Source organism: Drosophila nasuta, chromosome 2R, assembly GCF_023558535.2.
Source record: "Drosophila nasuta strain 15112-1781.00 chromosome 2R, ASM2355853v1, whole genome shotgun sequence".
Classification (NCBI taxonomy): Eukaryota; Metazoa; Arthropoda; class Insecta; order Diptera; family Drosophilidae; genus Drosophila; species Drosophila nasuta.
Genome location: NC_083456.1, coordinates 10,833,550 through 10,852,365, shown reverse-complemented (window position 1 = coordinate 10,852,365; position 18,816 = coordinate 10,833,550). Strand labels below are relative to the sequence as shown.

General features: G+C 39.6%; 4 protein-coding genes across 7 annotated transcripts in view; 3 read left to right on the top strand and 1 right to left on the bottom strand.

Annotated features, from left to right (window-relative positions):
* Window positions 1–7: 7 nt before the first annotated feature.
* On the top strand, window positions 8–2,151 carry LOC132784472 (uncharacterized). Its single transcript, XM_060790110.1, has 3 exons — window positions 8–179; window positions 246–1,898; window positions 1,958–2,151. Exons 1-3 carry the CDS (start codon window positions 8–10, stop codon window positions 2,149–2,151), a joined length of 2,019 nt encoding a protein of 672 aa, XP_060646093.1.
* A 979-nt stretch (window positions 2,152–3,130) lies between these two features.
* LOC132784689 (uncharacterized) lies at window positions 3,131–5,472 on the top strand. The gene is made up of 2 exons (XM_060790464.1): window positions 3,131–3,326; window positions 3,474–5,472. Exons 1-2 carry the CDS (start codon window positions 3,321–3,323, stop codon window positions 4,686–4,688), a joined length of 1,221 nt encoding a protein of 406 aa, XP_060646447.1. The 5' UTR covers window positions 3,131–3,320; the 3' UTR covers window positions 4,689–5,472.
* On the bottom strand, window positions 5,007–11,111 carry LOC132784687 (glycogen [starch] synthase). 2 transcript variants are annotated; one of them, XM_060790462.1, is made up of 5 exons: window positions 11,033–11,111; window positions 7,524–8,497; window positions 6,600–7,467; window positions 6,396–6,531; window positions 5,007–5,944 (listed from the first exon to the last, which is right to left on the bottom strand). In XM_060790462.1, the coding sequence occupies exons 2-5, from the start codon at window positions 8,495–8,497 to the stop codon at window positions 5,853–5,855; spliced, it is 2,070 nt and encodes a 689-aa protein (XP_060646445.1). In that variant the 5' UTR covers window positions 11,033–11,111; the 3' UTR covers window positions 5,007–5,852. The 2 variants fall into 2 exon arrangements, with proteins under 2 accessions (XP_060646445.1, XP_060646444.1); XM_060790461.1 differs by lacking the exon at window positions 11,033–11,111 and adding an exon at window positions 8,583–8,683.
* A 3,307-nt stretch (window positions 11,112–14,418) lies between these two features.
* Window positions 14,419–18,816, top strand: part of LOC132784172 (soluble guanylate cyclase 88E) — a 45,941-nt gene continuing 41,543 nt past the window's right edge. For 2 of the 3 annotated variants that reach the window (XM_060789594.1, XM_060789591.1), the window contains exons 1-2: window positions 14,419–14,472; window positions 15,654–15,840. The gene's annotated coding sequence lies outside the window, so the exon portion shown is untranslated. Of the gene's footprint in view, window positions 14,473–15,653; window positions 15,841–15,898; window positions 16,058–18,816 lie in introns of those variants that run through there. The other variant, XM_060789592.1, reaches the window with a different exon arrangement.

Here is an 18,816-nt window from a genome sequence, read left to right as displayed (position 1 = left end):
AATCGCCATGCGCGTCTATCAAGTCCTACAGCTTTCTTGGGTCTTATTGGCTCTCGCTCTTGTCAATGCTCAAGCTCCTCAGAATTCAATCTGCGTTCAGTCCGGAACTGTCTGTAATCCGCCGTATGTGCCACAAAATGAAATTTGTGTCTGGCTCAATTCGCTGCCATGTGGAAACGGTGAGTGCTTATTCTTGAAATCGGAATTCGTTTCATAATCGTTTTGTTTCTCTTCACGTGTTATAGGTTCAACTGTCGTTGTGAATGTTTTTCCACCAGCATGCGGAGGCCAATATCCTTACCTACCTTATCCATCGCCTGGACTTAATCAACCTCAACCTTGTCCTAATCAACCTGGTTATCCGACACAGCCGCTACCATATCCAAACCCTCCTGTGGATCCCAATTCTCCAGGGCAAACTCAACCTTGCCCAAATCAACCTGTAACTCCTTTTCCACCTACGCAACCTATTCAACCCGTCCCTAATCAGCCAGGGCAACCTATACCCTGCCCTAATCAGCCTGTAACTCCTTATCCTCCTACTCAACCCAATCCTTATCCGCCAGGGCAAACTCAACCTTGCCCAAATCAGCCCGTAACTCCTTATCCTCCAACTCAACCCAATCCTTATCTCCCAGGGCAACCTCAACCCTGCCCTAATCAGCCCGTAACTCCTTATCCTCCTACGCAACCCAATCCTTATCCACCAGGGCAAAGTCAGCCATGCCCAAATCAGCCTGTAACTCCCTATCCTCCAACGCAACCCAATCCTTATCAGCCAGGGCAACCGCAGCCATGTCCAAATCAGCCTGTGACTCCCTTTCCTCCTACACAACCTATTCAACCCGATCCTAATCAGCCAGGGCAAGCTCAACCTTGTCCAAGTCAACCTGTAACTCCTTTTCCTCCTACTCAACCAATTCAACCCGATCCAAGTCAGCCAGGACAAGCTCAACCTTGTCCGAATCAGCCTGTAACTCCATTTCCTCCTACTCAACCGAACCCTTATCCTCAGCCTTCTCCGAATGAAACTGTAACAACTCCTGGACCTCAGCTTTCAACGACCGAACCGATAACTCCTTCAGCTCCTATAGAATCTCAACCTATTCCAAGTGAACCTGTTACACCCAGCATTCCCCTTGATACTACAACTCAGCCGCAGACCACGTTTGGCCCAGATATAGATGGGACTACTACTCTACGATCAACAACAATTCCATATGATCCCGATTCACCTAATACTTCAGTTGATACAGAAGAGACCACTACATCAGAAACAATAGACGAATCGTCATCTACAGTAAAACAAGAGACGACAACTCCGCCGCCCGCACCAATCCTGCGTTGTCCATCTGGAACAGTGCCTTCGAATGGTAATTGTCGCTTGGTGTACTGTGCCCGAGGAGTGTATCACAATGGACGTTGCGTAATTCCTCGCTGCCCTAAGTACACAGTTTGGACGGGACAAAAATGCTCAGCACCAAAACCAGTTGAGCTAGAGCCTATTTACATTCACCAGCAGATAGTAAGCGAGGCATCCAAGGTGTTGAATAATAAACATGAGGTGGTGGTAAATGCATCATTAGTTCTACCCACACGTGACGATGACTACGAAGATGATGACTACTCCGACGAAACAACTGAAGTGCCCCAGCAAACATCCCCTAAATGCTGCACTGTGATTGCTCCACGCATCTGTCGCTGTCAAAACCAAAGTGATCGTTGGCAATGCTTCAACAGGCGGCAGCCACTTTGCGGCAACTTCTGCAACACGTCAAAAGTGGTTCTGAAGGCACCACAAGCCACTTCTTGGATCGAAGACACTAATGAGATGCTCCTCATGCCACCAAATCCTAATAATACTTGCATCGATCAGGGTAACTGCAACACAGTCGCAAGTAAGTTCCAGCATCCGTTTAAGAAATGGCACAAGTGTAAACTCTTCTTTCCTTCATAGATCGCTATGATTGCAGTGGCTGCGCTTCAGGTCTTATGGCATCTTGTTCAACCTATTGCTACAATTATCATTGCAACGCTCCCAACTGTGGTTTCTACGATCAGCTGGAATTCTGCAGCTCCGCAGAACTTGCTAACTCAATTGTGTGCCAGCCAGAGAATGGTTGGAAGGTGGATATATCTATAGTGAAGTAACTGACCGTGATTAATTTGCAATGCACTTTTAGTTGATAAATAAAATATAAATAAAATCAAATTTACTCTGACGCGAGCATTGCCCAATATATTAGAATTTGCATTTTGTAATTTGTAAATAATGCTAATCAAATCATTGTAAAACACTAAATGAGCTTCAGTCTTATTTTTAGGCGATCATATTCAGTCTCCTCGTTATATTTTTGAACAAATATATATATTACTTTTGAAAATGATCAATCTGATAGTTTTGATGATTATCCAGTCAATAAGAAATATGTACATAAGTGGTATGCATAAAAAGAATATTTCTCTACGGTCAAGTTAACAGATACTTACGGATTTTCAATAAATTTTGTTCACCTTCAATTCAGACATTACGCTTCCTTAGGAACAAGTATTTTATGCTTCAACTAATTTAAAACGTTTGATGTTAAAACCCAAAGATGGGTCTTGTACATAAATTCGAAAATAAACGTACGTTGGCTTATCTACAGACATACAATTGCTTACTCATTGTCAATGTGTATTTATGTTGTAATAATTTAGTAAACTAATTATAGATCTTAATGAACTTGTTTGCGATAAGGGTATTTTATCCTCCAACGAAAACGAAATCGAAAAGTTTTGCCGTCAATCGGCTTAAGGCAAAGCTCCCATAGATTGTAAAGCTTACCGCAAATTAGAAAATATAATATATTTGCATACGTATCGCAATTCGAGCCATAAATGATGGATCTTGATGGCTTCCTTGTGACATATTTGCACGTTCAACACTGAGATCGAAAGGTGTTGGCCAAATGAAGTTGCCATCAATTTGAGGGAGAGACCGATTGAGCGACGTTAATGAAAGCTCCCCGCCAATCGATAGTGAAGCATAATATTAAATTTGTATGATAGGGTTATCTAATCAATGGCATTTCTGTGCTTTTTTCGCCAAGATTGACGGCGACTGACGATGGGCTTGGTATCGTACTAGTTCATGAAGTTGTTCGGGTTTCGCGGCCTTTGCAAAAGCTTCAGTTTGTTGTTTGTCGTGTGCTGCACCAGCCCAAAGAGTCGCGGACTGTTGACCCAGCTGGAACAGGAAAGTTGCGGAAGTGGAAACAAGTACTCATCCAAGAAAATCATCGAGAAGCTTAAGTGGAGTAGACAGTCGTTGAGGCAAAATGAAGGTGAGTTCATGCCACATTTCTGAAAGATGACGCAGTGTTGCTCTGTTTGAGTTACATTACGTTTAATTGCTGGTATGTCAATTATGCCATTTGATTCTTATCTTATCAACGTCTCTATACTTTTGTTGTTGCTGCTGCTGTTGTTAGTCGTATGCGATCGTGGTGGCTATGCTGCTGTTGGTTTCGGGGCCATTGGTCAGTGCCGAGGCTGATCAGAGCAGCAGCAGCGCCAAGGAACAGATAGTGGTGCACACGCCGCTCCAGAACTATGAGCAACCTTCACTACGTGACTACGACGACTGCCAGGCGAATCGCCAGAGCTGCTTGCAAATCTGCGACGGCGAGGACAAGTGCGTGGCCGAGTGTCCCGTCTGCCCGGAACTCAACGAAGAGCCGTTGCTGGTGCAGGGCATCAACGATACCAGTTACGTGCCTCCTGCCCAGACGCCTATCAACACCACGAACATCATCCGCCTAACGAATGAGATCAATAACATTATCAATCACGACATAACCGCACGCAACGAGCTCAATGTCAAAGTACAACAGAATGTCTCCCAGGTGGGCGGCCGCTTCGGACTCGGCTATAACGAGCAGGGCTCATGCTGCTTTGTGGTGCGACGGGAGCGGGACTGCGATCAGAAGGAGCACTGCAAAGAGGCGTCGCGGCAGCGTGTGTGCGGCACACGTTGCCAGGCGCGTGTCATGCTCGCCAAGCGTGTGGTGCAATGCGACAAGGATCAGCCCGATGAGTGTCACGAGACTTTGGAGTATGTGCCGGCGCGCAAGCGTAATCACTCCAGGAAGTCATCAGATCTGTGTCGCTACAGCAACAGCTGGCCATATGTAAACTGCGAAGCTGGCCAGGAGCGTCATGGTGGACGCGTGCGACGTGCCAATTGCCAAAGCTGCCTCAGCCTGACCTATGGCTTCATCTTGCAGAATGGCTTGCCGCCCAATTGCTATGGCTGCTTTCAGGGCTATGGAGCGCCTATGATGGCCATGCCTGTGTTTTATCCTCCTTACGCCTATCCCAACTTTGGCTACAACAATGACCCCGAAGATGTTCCCAAGAAGGAGGAGCAACAGCCGAAGACAGATGACGATTTCGATCTGGGTGATGACGATGGTTGGGTTATCAAAACTCAGAAGTGTCGCGGACCCGATGGCAAGTTGGAGGATTGTCTCGAGGGCAGTGGAGATCTCGATAACGAGGTTGTTCTACCACCAGCTCATTTGGAGAAGGGCGATGACAAGACGCAGCCCGATACAGACTACAATGTGCCGGCACAGCGTCGGCGACGTCGCCAAAGTCGCCGCCAATTTATGCGCTCTATTTACAGCAAAAGACGAGACAATTAAGAAGCAACATCGTTGATCCATCGGAAAAGAGCATACATTATGGGTTAATTATGTTATGAGATTCCTTTAGTTTAAACACTGCAAATATTATATATGGTCATAATCTTAATCTAATCTCGAATTCGATTACGATCTTAAGACTGTGACGTTTCGCCAATAAAGTTTTAAATTCTTTTCCAATTGCGCGTATCTAATGTTAGAATTCCTGTGGGTGGCAATTAAAAATAGCATAAATACACGTTTGAAAATATTTTAGGTTTACTTACGCTGATTAATCGACTCCTAATAGAAAAAAAAACACACACCGTTCATGTGGGATTACATGTGCAAAGAATGTAGATTATATTTTGTATGATTGCTAACACAAATTGTTTTATTGTTAAACCATGCAAATTGTTGGTTAATCATTTGGAGGCAAGATAGTGTTTTTATTATGTTCTAATATACGATACATTTTGGTTAAAGGGATGTGCTGCTGGAAATGTTTTACCCAATTCAATTAAATAATTTCATTTGACTACTTTGTCATATACGAGTATACTTTTTATATAGGAGGTGTGCTAAGTTTTGTTTTTAATCTCGCATTGTACATAGATTTATTTAAAAACATTTGAATAACAAACAAATTGCAAACACTCGTATTGTATTTATGTACTACATAAGTATATAGCAATTCATAATTTGATAAGGTCAATTTGTCCGTGGCCAATTTATGTGTGTGCCAATAGTAAATAATAATTTAATGGTTTCCTATAACATTTGCGTGTATGTGTGTTTGTGTGGTGGGTTAGGGGCAGGGGATGGGGACTTTGCTCTGCTTATAGACTAAACAACATTTAATAGAATTCTTTCTCTTATTTGATTCAACTTGCAAATGTACTCATAAATTGTTCTAGCTGAGCGTATAAATTTCGTTTTAGAAAACAGTTGCAGCATTTTTAGGTAGATTGTATTTACTTATTATTTTTTTTTTTGTATTTTTGTGGGCGTTGACGTGGGCGTGGTCGCGACTGTTTGACCTTTTGAACATTTGTGCCGCCCCTCTTCCATTTTAAATATGTGAAAACAAAATTACTAAACTTATGGTAATATTGCGCTGTATGGTTTTGTTCGTTAAGCCAATGCTGCTGACGACGAACTTCGCGGGTATGGGGGCAGGCTGAATTACTTAATACCCAACTCCTTGAGCTCAGTTTCCTCATCCACAGAGTCCTCGTCATCCGAGCCATGCACCGAAGGCGCCGGAGTAGTGTGACCTGCAAGCATATGAATAGGGGAAAACAATTAATAAACCAAACAAGAGAACGCACTTTATATTCGCAGTTGTACTACTGCGAAAAGGTGACATATTTAATCAATGATTTTTGAATGTCACTCGTGTAATACTCGTTATGATTCACGACTTATGTAATGCACTTGGTCTATCGCAGAATTGTGCAACAAAAAGGCGAGTCTAAAGTAAATTTACAGTAGATCAACAGTTGATTGAATCATGGATGTCACAAAATTTTACTTTTGAGGCATACTTTTTATACATTAGAGAAAATCTATCGTTTAATCGTTTATATATTTATGCCCTACACTGTAGTGACAACATTATTGCTATTGATCAAAGTTTGTAGCCTTGATTATTGCCATCGTAATAGTTATTGGATTATCTAATTTATTGTGTTAAAAACAACTTTAACGTCTACTGCTGGAACTTACGCGAAGAGGTCGGACTTGGTGGCTCGCTGTGTGGACGTGAGAAAATCAAGTTACTACGAGAACCGTACATGGCGGATTCGTCCACATAATCAGGATAGACGGCCTGCAAGGCCTTCACCCTAGCCTGTCTGTAGTACTGCAAACAAAAAAAGTGTATAGATATTATATATTATAGTATATTGATTAGTAAGCAATAATACTTACAATGCCCAGCGTACGCCAGTCGAGCAGATCGCTGAGTCGCTCCGTGCGATTGCGCTGAATGATGCGCTGTCGGCGATTCAGACGTGAGAATTCCATCATGAAGGTGGACAATTGTTGCACGCTGTTCTCCAGGCCGATGTAGCGACGATCTACAATGTAGATGCCATAGGACTTTGGATCACTGATGTGCTCCTGCATAAAGCAACCGAAACCAGACAGATTTGTGGTCACACTTGGGATACCCATGACAGTGCACTCGGCTGGCGTATAGCCCCAGGGCTCGTAGTATGAGGGGAACACTCCCAAATGGCAGCCACGTACAAATTCCTCGTAATCAATGCCAAACAGTGGATTTGTCGAAGTCAAGAACTCCGGATGGAAGACCATTTTGACGCGATCGTGCACTGAATTGAATAAATGACAACGCCTGATCGCGGCGAGCACGGGATCGTTCCAATCGTCGGCCACATTGTGCGTGGTCACCGGTGGCATCGAGTCGCGCTGCATGGCGAACATACAACGCTTGATCTTGACCAGATCATCCTTCTGCAGCAGCTCATCGGGGCCGGGAATGTGTCCCTTGAGGCAAGTGTCGAACATACGTTTGCCCACCGCCTGCTGCACATTGTTGATGGTGTCACGCAGCTGTTTAATTACAGCATGACCACGCAACGAGTCCACATTGAAGTTGTTCGTCTTGGTGGGAAAGATGAGGAAGGCCACCACTGTAGTATCGGGGCGTTCGTGCTTAAGCATGGCATTGAGACGAGCCAATGACTCGATGAAGATGTCGGCGCCCTTGTTGCCAAACTCATAGCGACCAGCAATGAAGAAGTACAGCGTTTTGTCCAGATCAAAGTCCATATGACTGCAGATATAATAACGATTAGAAGTTGCATTTAATGGGTATAATTGATGACTTACCCGTAGAAGTGACCGCGAACAAATTCGTTGATCTTTTCCTTGGCAACGGCGTGCAAGTTCTGGAACTCGTGAATGGCTGAGAACTTCTTGACATTGAGGCCATTGGGCGTAATGATGTCTGGCTTGCGCTTCAGCAGATGCTCCGCCTCATAGCCCGTAATTTCCGAGACGGTTGTGAAAATGTGCGACAGATGAGTGGCGCCGCGTTCTAGGCAGTAACGATGATAGATTTGTCGCTTGCCGGCCTCTTCATCCACAGCAAACTTGTCCAGATTATTGTAGAAATCGGTGTTGCCGGCACACAGATAGCGACCCAGGAGTGTGGCATGTGTGGTGAACACGGTGGCAATTTCAACTTGACGAGTGCGCAGCACAATTAAACCAACACCAGCCTGCCACTCGTGGAAGTGGGCAACGATGCGCGGTGGACTCAATTCGTTGTTTTGCGAATAGGAAATGGCAAAGTTGCGGAACTCTTCGAGGAACTCGGCAATCATGAAACCGAGAATGACGGCATCATTAGTCTCTATGTCCAAGTGAGGAATGCCAATGTTGCACTTCTCCCACATCTCCGACTTGAACTGATCCAACTTCCAGGCGGCAGAGCCAATGTCAAACAGTATCAACTGCGGATTGCCATCGACCAGCCAGCGACCGGTGTGAATTTTATAGCCACGCGAGCGCAGCGTATTCACGGCATCCAACAACGGATTGCCGCGTGGAAATTCCATTTCCTCCATCTCGGTGCGGGCACAGCTCTCCTTGTAGGGTCCCATCATGCACAGCTGCTCGCCCATTTCCTCGGTGGAGACATAGGCCTTGGAGCGAATTACTGTATAAATGCCGCCGACCTTGTTGGCCACCTCCCAAGCCACCTCGAAGTTCCATCGGTTCTCCCGTGACGCAATATCGCCGCGATCAAAGTAATCCTTTAGGTCCGCACCGGACTCTACGCGTGAAAAACGACGATTCATCTGAAAAGAGATAGTACGGGAAATAAAGATTAGTAAAATTAGATTATATTTATGATTTATTTAGTTAGAAGAGCTGCAGCCAAACCCGCATGGCCATGGAGGAAGAGTCTTGGTCCTCGAAGCGAAAGGACTGTTGCCGCCGCATCATTGTGACTAGCAATCGCCGTTGATAATAGCAAACTGTGGATTTGTGAGTGTGAAGGTTGGACAACCTGCTAGTCCAGGCAATCGCAACGTACTGATAATCGCAACTAATTTTAGCTACCGGCTGGCCCACATTACAACTGTAAGCCGAGCGCCATAAAAACAACGCCGGGCGCTATTCGCTTCGCGTTGCATCATCATCATCACGTTCATGTTCACGACATCATATCACGCACATAAGCACAGAAGCAGAAGCCACCGACCGACCAGAGTTGAGAACTAGAGCTACTGATAACGCAATGCTGCTTCTCTCGCTTGCTGTCAATTGGCCCTGACACTCAGCAGCGACAGCTACAGCAACTGAGACGTCGACAGCGACGTCGACGCCGACGTCACCGTCTCCCTGCACTTGTCGACTATTAATTTGGGGGTCTGCTATTTTTAGTTGACCGGGAAATGACAGGCTGAAAAACCGCTGACATCGCTCAATACATTTTCTTTGCAAAAATTATTGCGCTACTAAATACAAATTTATATATTTTGCAAGTATTCGTAAACTTTTAATTATAGATATTGAAAATAACAGCTGCATATATAATCAATAAATGTGGAAACATCTAATAAATTTCCATTTCAAAAACGATTCTTCTATATATGGTATATATGTATGTATATATTTTGCAATTATATGTATGTATATAGATTAAAGATATATTGAAAAGAAATAATAAATTATAAAAATTGCTTTATATTTACAATAAATTTCTTCTGCAAAGTTATCATGGTTCTAAATACAAGTGAACATATATATCTTTCCAAATAATTTGTGAATGGAAATTTTTTAGAAATATTGAATGAAAACGAAAGCCTACCTTACTATAAATGATAAAATGCCATATTTGGACTGCCGAAAATTATGTAACATTGTGCTATCATTAAGCGAACTTAATTGGGATCGTTAAGTCTTTTATGTATTGCTATAGTATAAATATATATACATGTATGTTTCTTATGTGTGCTTTATAAGCAATTCAATTTTTAGGCCAAATTAAATGATTTTTAATAAGCTGTCACGAGTTTCCAGCAGCAGAATAGTTATTAAACTATTAAACTGAAATTCTTGCTGACAATATTATTATTTTCAATATGTGGAAAACAAAAAATGTATTGTGAAAACCGTACTGCTTATTATACAAAGGAATCAAATATTTTACATTTGTTTCGCTTGCAATCACAGTCACAAAACTATTTATCTTGAGTACATCTCTCGCAAAAGGATATACCGAAAGCTCGTAGGAAAAAGATCGCAACATACTTGTATGTGTGTATGTGCATTGAGCATGTTTCTTTGAGACACTTTAGTTGGTCACTTGGCAAAATGTTTAACAACAAATACGCGATAAAATGCAATTAGCATAAGACTGTACGAGCTCGAAAGTAAAAGTTAATTATTTGTGGTGGGAAATAAAGAAAATACATATTTAAATGCACAAGAAAAACATTTGACACTGAAAATTCAATTTCTATAGCGCGTAGCTTTTGTTCACTTGGCACATGTTCTATTCACCTTACGTTCGTTTTCTTCAATTGAATTGAATTAATTTGAAATTCGGCTGATATTGAGTAAAAGATGTAGCGGGGTAGGGCGACACTCAATTCAACTCAACTCGTTTCGTTCACACTCAACAAGAATATGTACCTAAAATACGTAAATACAAATACGAAACTCAGGCTGCGCCTCTGCATTCGCTTAATGCGGCTGCAAGAAACTCCAACAACAATGCGGAAGAACAAGAATAAGAACAGCAACAAAAACAACAACGACAATATACCAGGCTACGCTATAGACACAACGTCTCTGCTGTGTGTGTGGTGTGTGTGGCAGGCAGGCAATGTCTTTTTTTCATTGCCGAGCAGACAGGCAGCTAAAAGTCAAATAAAGGTCAGTGGCTGCGTCGCTGTCGCTGTCGCCGCTGCCGCTGTGTTGTGCGGGCAGAGCATTAAATATTTTCACCATTGTTGGTAGTTTCTTGGGCCTTTTATTTAACTCGCTCAACAAGTTTAAGTTGATAATTTTGTTGTTGCAGGTGCGAACACGAAGGAATTTAGCTTACGACCGCCGGCGCATTGATAATAGTCGCAGCGCAGCGGCTTATCAACGTTTTGTTTATGTTTCACATTTATCACTTTTTTTTATTTTGCTCTAGTGCAAAAATATGATTTTGCATCGGCGCCTGCGACAGTCGACGTCGTCATTGGCGCCAAGTGCAATATGCTGATAGCGATAACGAATTTGTTGATTTCAGTTGTATAAGTGAGTTTGTGTGTGTATATATATGGCACGCGCGCAGCTGTTAATTTATACATAATTTTCACGGAAAACTCATTCACCTTGCAGCCGTCGTCGGTCTAACAACAACAAACAAAACAAACAACTGGCGGTTAGTGTAAGTGTGACCGCAATTCGAATTTCAAAATATACTATTTTAATTTAAAGCAAAAATATATAATATACCACATAAAAAAATGCTAGTATTCTATTCAATTATCAGGAATGCGCAAGTTGCGAAGCATGTGTTGAGATTGGCGCTACTTTTGAAATACAATATTTTTTATGGATAATGAAAATATAAAATATATATTTTCATTGAAGATAAAATAATTTACGGCTGGCGGGATAAAAACTATTGTAAATAAATTTCTATTTAGTATTTTCTTCATTTAACGCTAATGCGTAAAATTATTAGTGGTCACATTGACGCAGTGTTCAAGCGTTGCAGCCCTGGGTTGCGCGTTGCCAACTAATGGCTTACCCCTGGAAAACATTTAGCTTTTGTCACTTATCATGTTAGCGCGAATTAAGATGATTCAAATAAAAAAATTTAAAAGAAATTTAATCTGAATTATATGAATATAACATAAATTGTTAATTTATAGTTTTTGAATTTATAATAATAATAAAAAATAGAATTAATTTCACCTGCTTTAGCTTTTTCATTAAGAACACAACATTTTACATTCAAATTAGTTCAGTATTCCCATAAAAAGTCATATTTCAAAAGTGTCCAACGCCATAACCTTGCTCTATAAACGAATTTAATATCATTTGTGGCGCTCGCTCGCTTAACCTCAATTGAGTCCAAGACGAACACGCAATTTCAAGTTCGTTTTTTTATATTTTAATTGAAAAGTACGAAGACAAATGACAATAACTTACAAAAACACAATTGATTTTCATAGTTGGGTGGCTAATGAAGAACAGAAATATTAGAACAACTTGGTAATTAGGTCAATAAAATGGACACTTTTTTTGCAATGTTCATTGTTGTATTTCTCAATGAGTAATTTCGTAATTTGCACAGACATATTTTAAATAGTATGCTGTTGGCATTTGATCAACACGATGTGAGTCTATGCAACAGCAATTTGTCAGTTGTGGCATACAAAATGCGCCCAGTCATCATGAGGTGGCATCACTCACTTTGTCGCCTTGTCAACCAGCTACCACCAGGTTGAATTCATTCTCAATGGTCTCAACAGTCTTAGCTGCCTCAGTCCAGAGCATCAACATCAACATAAACTGACATCTCAATTGACATTCTGAGCAGCACACAAGGTCAAATGGCATTTATGCTTTATTATTTTTGCACAGCCAAAGTCCAAAGGCGAGAGATGTTACGGGTGGGGGGGAATCAACATGCCTTTTGGTGACGTTTTTTTCCGCGTTTTTCCGCATCTGCTTTTAATGTGCTTAGTGAGTGTGCCTTTGACACGGCTGCCGCTTTTGTGATGTCCCCGCCAAAGCAATTGATAACAGATTCAGATTCAACATGGCAGCCTCGCTTTAAGGGTTTGATGTTGTCAACACGTAATTTATTGAGCTTAGATGCGCTTTTAGATTCTCGATTTTTGAGTTTCAGTAACATCTTTGGCAATTTCCGCTTTGCGGATTGTTCTACAAAACGTGGAGATTATCCAAAAATTGTGGCAGCTGCTTTGCTAGCGTTACTGACTATTGCAGTTGCCGTTATGCAGACATTATAACCTCCACACATGCACACACAAGTGTCACACACACACATTACCACGCACTCATGTCAGTTTCACGCTTATCCTGACTTGGCTATGTGCAAAATGGGAAATGGGAAATGTGAAAATAGTTCTGGGGAATTGCAATGGTCAACCAAGGGCACAGACCAAAAATGCAATCTTTGACCGCAATTCCGCTGAATGCTGCCCACATAAGTAGGCAATAGTATTTTCTGCAAAGAGATTCTGGTTTCCCAATTCGCTGGAATTTCGTTAACGCACGTTACGCTTAGTAATTGTATTAATTTGCCATATAATTTATGACTAACTGCACTAAACGATGTTATTTATAGAGGCGCAAACAGCATAAAACGCTTCATTCACATATTTCAGTCTTATCTAATCGTAGCGCTATTTTTGAAGTCACTTCACAAGTGGGTCAGTTCAGCAGGGCAATGCTGCGACTTTGCCACGCCATAAAGAGCTTCATTAAAAACTTTGGTCTAATTCATTAGCAGCAGCGGCATCGGCATCGGCTTCGGGAGCAGCTCGTCCCCGAAAATGCGGCACGTGAACTTGAAGCCGGTGGCAAAGTCAAGTGTCGGGCTGGGTGACTAATTTCATTCAGGGGCATCCGAATATTGCACGACAATAAAGATAATAACAGAATGTGGTGGCAAGAAAAAAAGTATGGCAGGAGACGTCAGTCAAGAGTATGCAAGACTACCCAAATATCCTTTAGTCAATGCAATTTAAAAGTGGAGGTTAAGTTAAAATTGATCAGATGCTAGACAAATGAATAGCTTTATTCTATTTTATTTCTTTATTTCTATTCTTTAGTCTTGACTACTCTCTAGCCACTGCAACACAGGATATACAAACAGTAAACATGAACAGGCCCAAAAGAGGCGCCAACTTGTGAGTCGTTGATAGCGACGTTGTCATTATGAATTGTGTTGCCTACTTATCGGCGCATGCGTCGACTGTCTATGCTGAGTCTGACGCTGAGAGTGTGGGAATGTGGGCTTGAGTCTGTGTGGTCTGTGTGGCATATGCAACATGCTGAACCTTGTAGCATGTTGTTGATGCTCTGCCTCTGTTTGGCTAACAAAGGGCGTCCCGCCTTCACAGCAGCAGCAGCAGCAGCTGACGATGTCGACAACGAATTCGAATTTCGAAAACTGTTATCAACAAACAGGCAACGTTGGTTGTGTGTGTGTGTTCTGCGGTTGTGTGGGTGCTGCTGCTGCTTCTGCTTCTGTTGGTAGATATAAACCCATCAGTTGGCGGCTGTTGCACGTCGCGTGCGGTTTCGTTCTTGTTCCTGAGCGGCTGTTGCGTCCTTTTCGCGTCGTTCGCTTCGCTATCTCTCGTTGTTCGTCAATATTCAAAGTGCGCTTCGATGTTCCGCTGTCGCCGTTAGTTTTTTGAACTAACAAAAAAAGTAAAAGAGATAAACTGAACTATACACTGACAGTTGTCCCGACAAGTGGCGGAGTTGTCATTTACCAGTCGCAGTTCGCGGCGTGCGGTTGTCCTCGCGGAATTTAATCTATCTCTGGCAAATCAACACAAAACTAACTAAATGGCTAAAGGCAACACTAACATAAATTAAAAATTTAATCAAAACTAACATTAATATATTTTAAATCTTTTAAATATCCGAGTACTTACTAATGAATTGGATTCGTTTGTATTAAAAATCTAAATCAAATACTAAAACAAAAATAAACTTTAATTAAATTTTTAATCAAATAAAAAATAAAATAAAGCAAAAATTAATAAATGGAAAAATTTATTAAGTAATAAAAATATCACTAAATTGGATACATTTTTAACGAATATAAAAAAAATGTTAAATTCTTTCTATGAAATATTATCTAAAATTAAAACTTCAAAGCTTTTTGCTCGCAACTTCAAAGTATAATTTATTTAAATTTTAAAGCTGCTTTTGAAGACGCTGTTAAACGCAAAATTCAATACCTTTAAATAACCAAAAAGTATTAAAGCAAATGTTGATATTCTATTAATTTTGTTTTAATTATTCCCACCATTTTGTGTCATTTATTATTTTAAATACTTAACATAAAATAGTTTGTTTGAGAAAATAAAAAAATATAATATAATCAAAAGAGAATAGTTAAATTTGAATTCGTCAAAAAGAAAAAGGATTTTCTATTCATTTCATATATAATTTATGCTTTAAATTAATTGAAATTATTTTAATGTGGACTCCACGTAAATTGTACTTCCTCCAACTATTACACATACGCACAGTAAGCTGCTTGCAAATTTAAATGCAAATGGCTTTTGGCCTTTTGGGTTGAACTCGTAATCCTTTAACACTCGAGAAGAGTTGCAGAGCAACTAGGAACATCAAAAAACCACAATTATAATGCGATTGTAAAGCGGCTAAAATGTGTAATTAATTAAAGCGTGCCATGAAACATCAGAAGCAGAGAAAGACAGCAAAAAATAATGGAAATAAAGAAAATAACTCAGCCGCCAACGCGTTGGCTAATTTAAATTCATTATGAACTTCCAGCCTCAGGCAGATGACTGAAGACATGGGCTGAGCTCTCTGAAAACATCAATTTTTCAAGCAATTTAATTGAAGAACGCAGCAGAATTTTAGATTTAAGCCGCGTTGTGAGGCATTAAACAGCAAATAAAAACTGTGCATTTCTTTATCCTTGTGAGCCACAAAAAACAGAAATGAGCGAAAAAGAGAAAAGGAAACGCGTTGGCTGCTGAGATTCCTTTTTATTCGTTATGCTGAGTAATTTCCTAAATTATAACGAAGCACACGTGCAAATTGGGCAAAAGCGAATAAAAACCAAACCAAAACCGAGGCGAAGCGAAACAAAATCAAATCAAATGAAATGAAATTATACGAGCCGACGCGACGCGACGCGACGAATCACATTTATTATTATTAGTATTATTCTTATTGTATTTGTACATTTATTGTATGTACTCGCAGATTGTTTAACGCCCAATCCCGGAATGTCTAAACAATCCTGTATTAATGGAAATCAAAGTACACCAAAATAAAATTAAATGCCATAAATAAAATCGCATATATAAAAAGGGAGAAATAAAATAAAAATACAAAAACAAAAAGAAAACAAAAACAAAATACGCGCTTTTGGCAGCTTGATGTGACCCGTGTGAGTAGCTGCGTCTGATATCTAAATTTACAAGCGTGCTCCATTAAATATTAAAATACTTGAGCCGCCTCTGCAACCAGGTTCCATCTACCATTTACCATCTACTACCATCATCTACTACCATCAACAAGCAGCATCCTCTCGCTGTGCGGTTTCCTGTCGCCTGAGCTGTCACTTTAGCTGGGTTTCTTTCTTTCTGTTATTTTTTTTTTTGTGGGTGAGTATGCAGGACACATTTTGAAGGTCCTCCTCGTCGCGTATAAACATACTTTGTGTGAGTGTTGACATGTCTGTTTATACAAATTTGTGATGCAGGCAGCGAGACATACCATATACAATGCTTTATGCTTTCCATACACTCGTATGAGTGCATTAAAAACATATCTGATTATACAAATTACGCAGTTACTTCATGTGTATAAATGGGCATAATAAATGCGAATAATCGCCATCTTCCTCCATATTATTATAATATTAAAATACACTTTCTAAATTGAAGAATAATATCATATAAAAAAAAAAATATACATAAGTAAATAAATAGGCGTAAAATAATAAATAAAATAATATTCAGATATTAAAAAGCAATTTCTAAATTGAAGAAAAAGTTGACAAGAAACTGAGATTGATTTTTGGATGAAATTGCTTAAATGTTAGTTTGAATAATCACCATCTTGTTAAATTTCAAAAAAGATTTGCGTATTAAAATAATTTTAAAATGAATGAATGTGTTTAAGTTAGGGAAAATCACACGAATAATCAGCAATGATATTACATATATTATTACTATATATTAAAATGCACTTTGTAAATTAAAAATTCATAAGAAGTGTCAGTGATATGCATAAAAACATAGGAATCAAAATATTTTGAGGATTCCCATTATTATTTTAATATTTAAATTAGAAAATAAATTTACAAAAAAGCAGTGAATGAGCATAAAATAAAGCTTATTGTATTTATTTTCAAGATATGAAATTGGAAAGTAAATTTGCAGGAAATGACTTTAAAAAGTACTTGTGACTTAAAAATGATTCTAAATTCATTTATAGACTTTTTTAAATTTTAATTTGCTTCAAAATGTTGCAAGCATTACATGTTATTGTTGGCATTTTGTAATAGAATCATGCGTTGTAACGTTGAATGGCTTTTCTATTAAATGCTGGGCGCATCGTTAGCTGGCCAATGGCCGGAACTGTGATTTATTTCGGCATCCATTGATTAATTTTGAATGTCATGGGCATCGTTGGAATTCTTTTGTTTTTGTTATTCTCATCTTGTTGTTGTTGGTTTTGTTGCTGTATTCTGCGCTTAAATCAGGCACTTTAACTTTTATGAGGCGCTTGACCGAACTTTTGCATGGCTTGGCTCATAAAACAAAGTCTTGCACAGCTTATGGATGGCCATCTGACATCTATCAGTCATAAAACTGCCTCTTAGCCAAGGCTGCGAATGGAGCTGGGGGGAGCTGACAAAGTGCATGCATACAGTTTATGTTATAAGTGTATGGCATTTCATAAATAGTTTTATGCACGGCATAAAAGAATACCACATGAGAGCATAAAATCCGCAATCGGCCAGAACATAAACGCCAAACATGTGACTGTTCTGTTCTATAGACTTTTGGCTCTTTAAAGAGGGAGCAAGCTAAACATAATTTGTACATTTTATACACTTCTCATGCTGCCGAAGAACCGAACAGTGTATATGTTATGCAAATGAGGTCCCTCCATGAAGGTCCTTTCATTTTTATTGTTTTCACCGCTGAAGGCGTTGAAGCATTGGAATTTCGCAAAAGCCGCAAAAAAAAAAAACAAAAAGCAAAAACAAATAACATCCCAGCAAAAAAAAAGTGAAATGAAATAAAATAAAACAAACAATACAAAAAATGCGTTGAAAGTTTTATATGATTTTGCCTACACATTTTTTTTTGTTGCGCCTTTGCAGGAATGTAAGCAGGCGTGACAAAGGACGAAAGGGTTCAGTTCGGGCTTCGCAGAAATGCTATATATGCAAGGTTAAACATGGAGCTCGGCTCTAATGCCAAGCAAATAGCAAACTGTAAATAATATATAAGATGAGGTGAAAATACGCAAAATGTATTCATATTTGAGCAGAGAAAATTGTATATGGCAGATTAGACGATTTGCTTTTGTTTTGTACTCTCCGCAAATCTGATGATAAGCAAATCCTTTCATATGATTTGCAAACACAAATTGGGGATCAGGCTTTGCAGATTTAAAGTAACTTACTGGGGAGAATTTTGCTTATTGTGAATAGAAATAATTCTAGAAGAATCAGTCTGCCATTTCAAGTATAAATTTAAAATAAATTCATGTGTTTTGCATTCTCCACAAAACTTATGAAAAGCTAATCCTTGAAGATCTGTTCGGATTTAAATAAAGTAACTTAGTAGGGGAAACTTTGAATAGTCGAATTATTACATTTGCAAGTTTGCCATGTAAAAGAACAAATAATTTAATATATTTTAAATTAAATTAACATTTATTTTAAAATTGTCATTATAGCATTGAAATATTGCCATAAATTTGTATCCAAAATGAAAAAATATATTTTCAATTAGTCATTTTAATATTAAACATTAAATTGACCTACAAATAAATTTAATTTCGACCCGAATACATAACGTAGAAGTGCTGCAAAGATTGTGAAACTTTTTAACTCGTATATTGATAAATAAATATTTATTTTATTTATATGCCAACGATGTCATTTTCATGCGCAAACAGACAAGTTTCCAGCTGTTTGCAAATTCGTCCCCTGACTGTGAAAAGTGTCAAAGTTGAAATTGGAAAAGTGTGATAAAATTGAAAAGGATTCCAATAAGAAAATTCCAATAGGCATTTTGTCAAGTGGCAAGTAGCAAGTGGCAAGTGACGCAGCTGCGAAAGGCAAAACAAAGGCAGCCAAAAGTTTGCCACCTGTTGCCATAAGCTTGAAGCAAGCCAGAGCTGA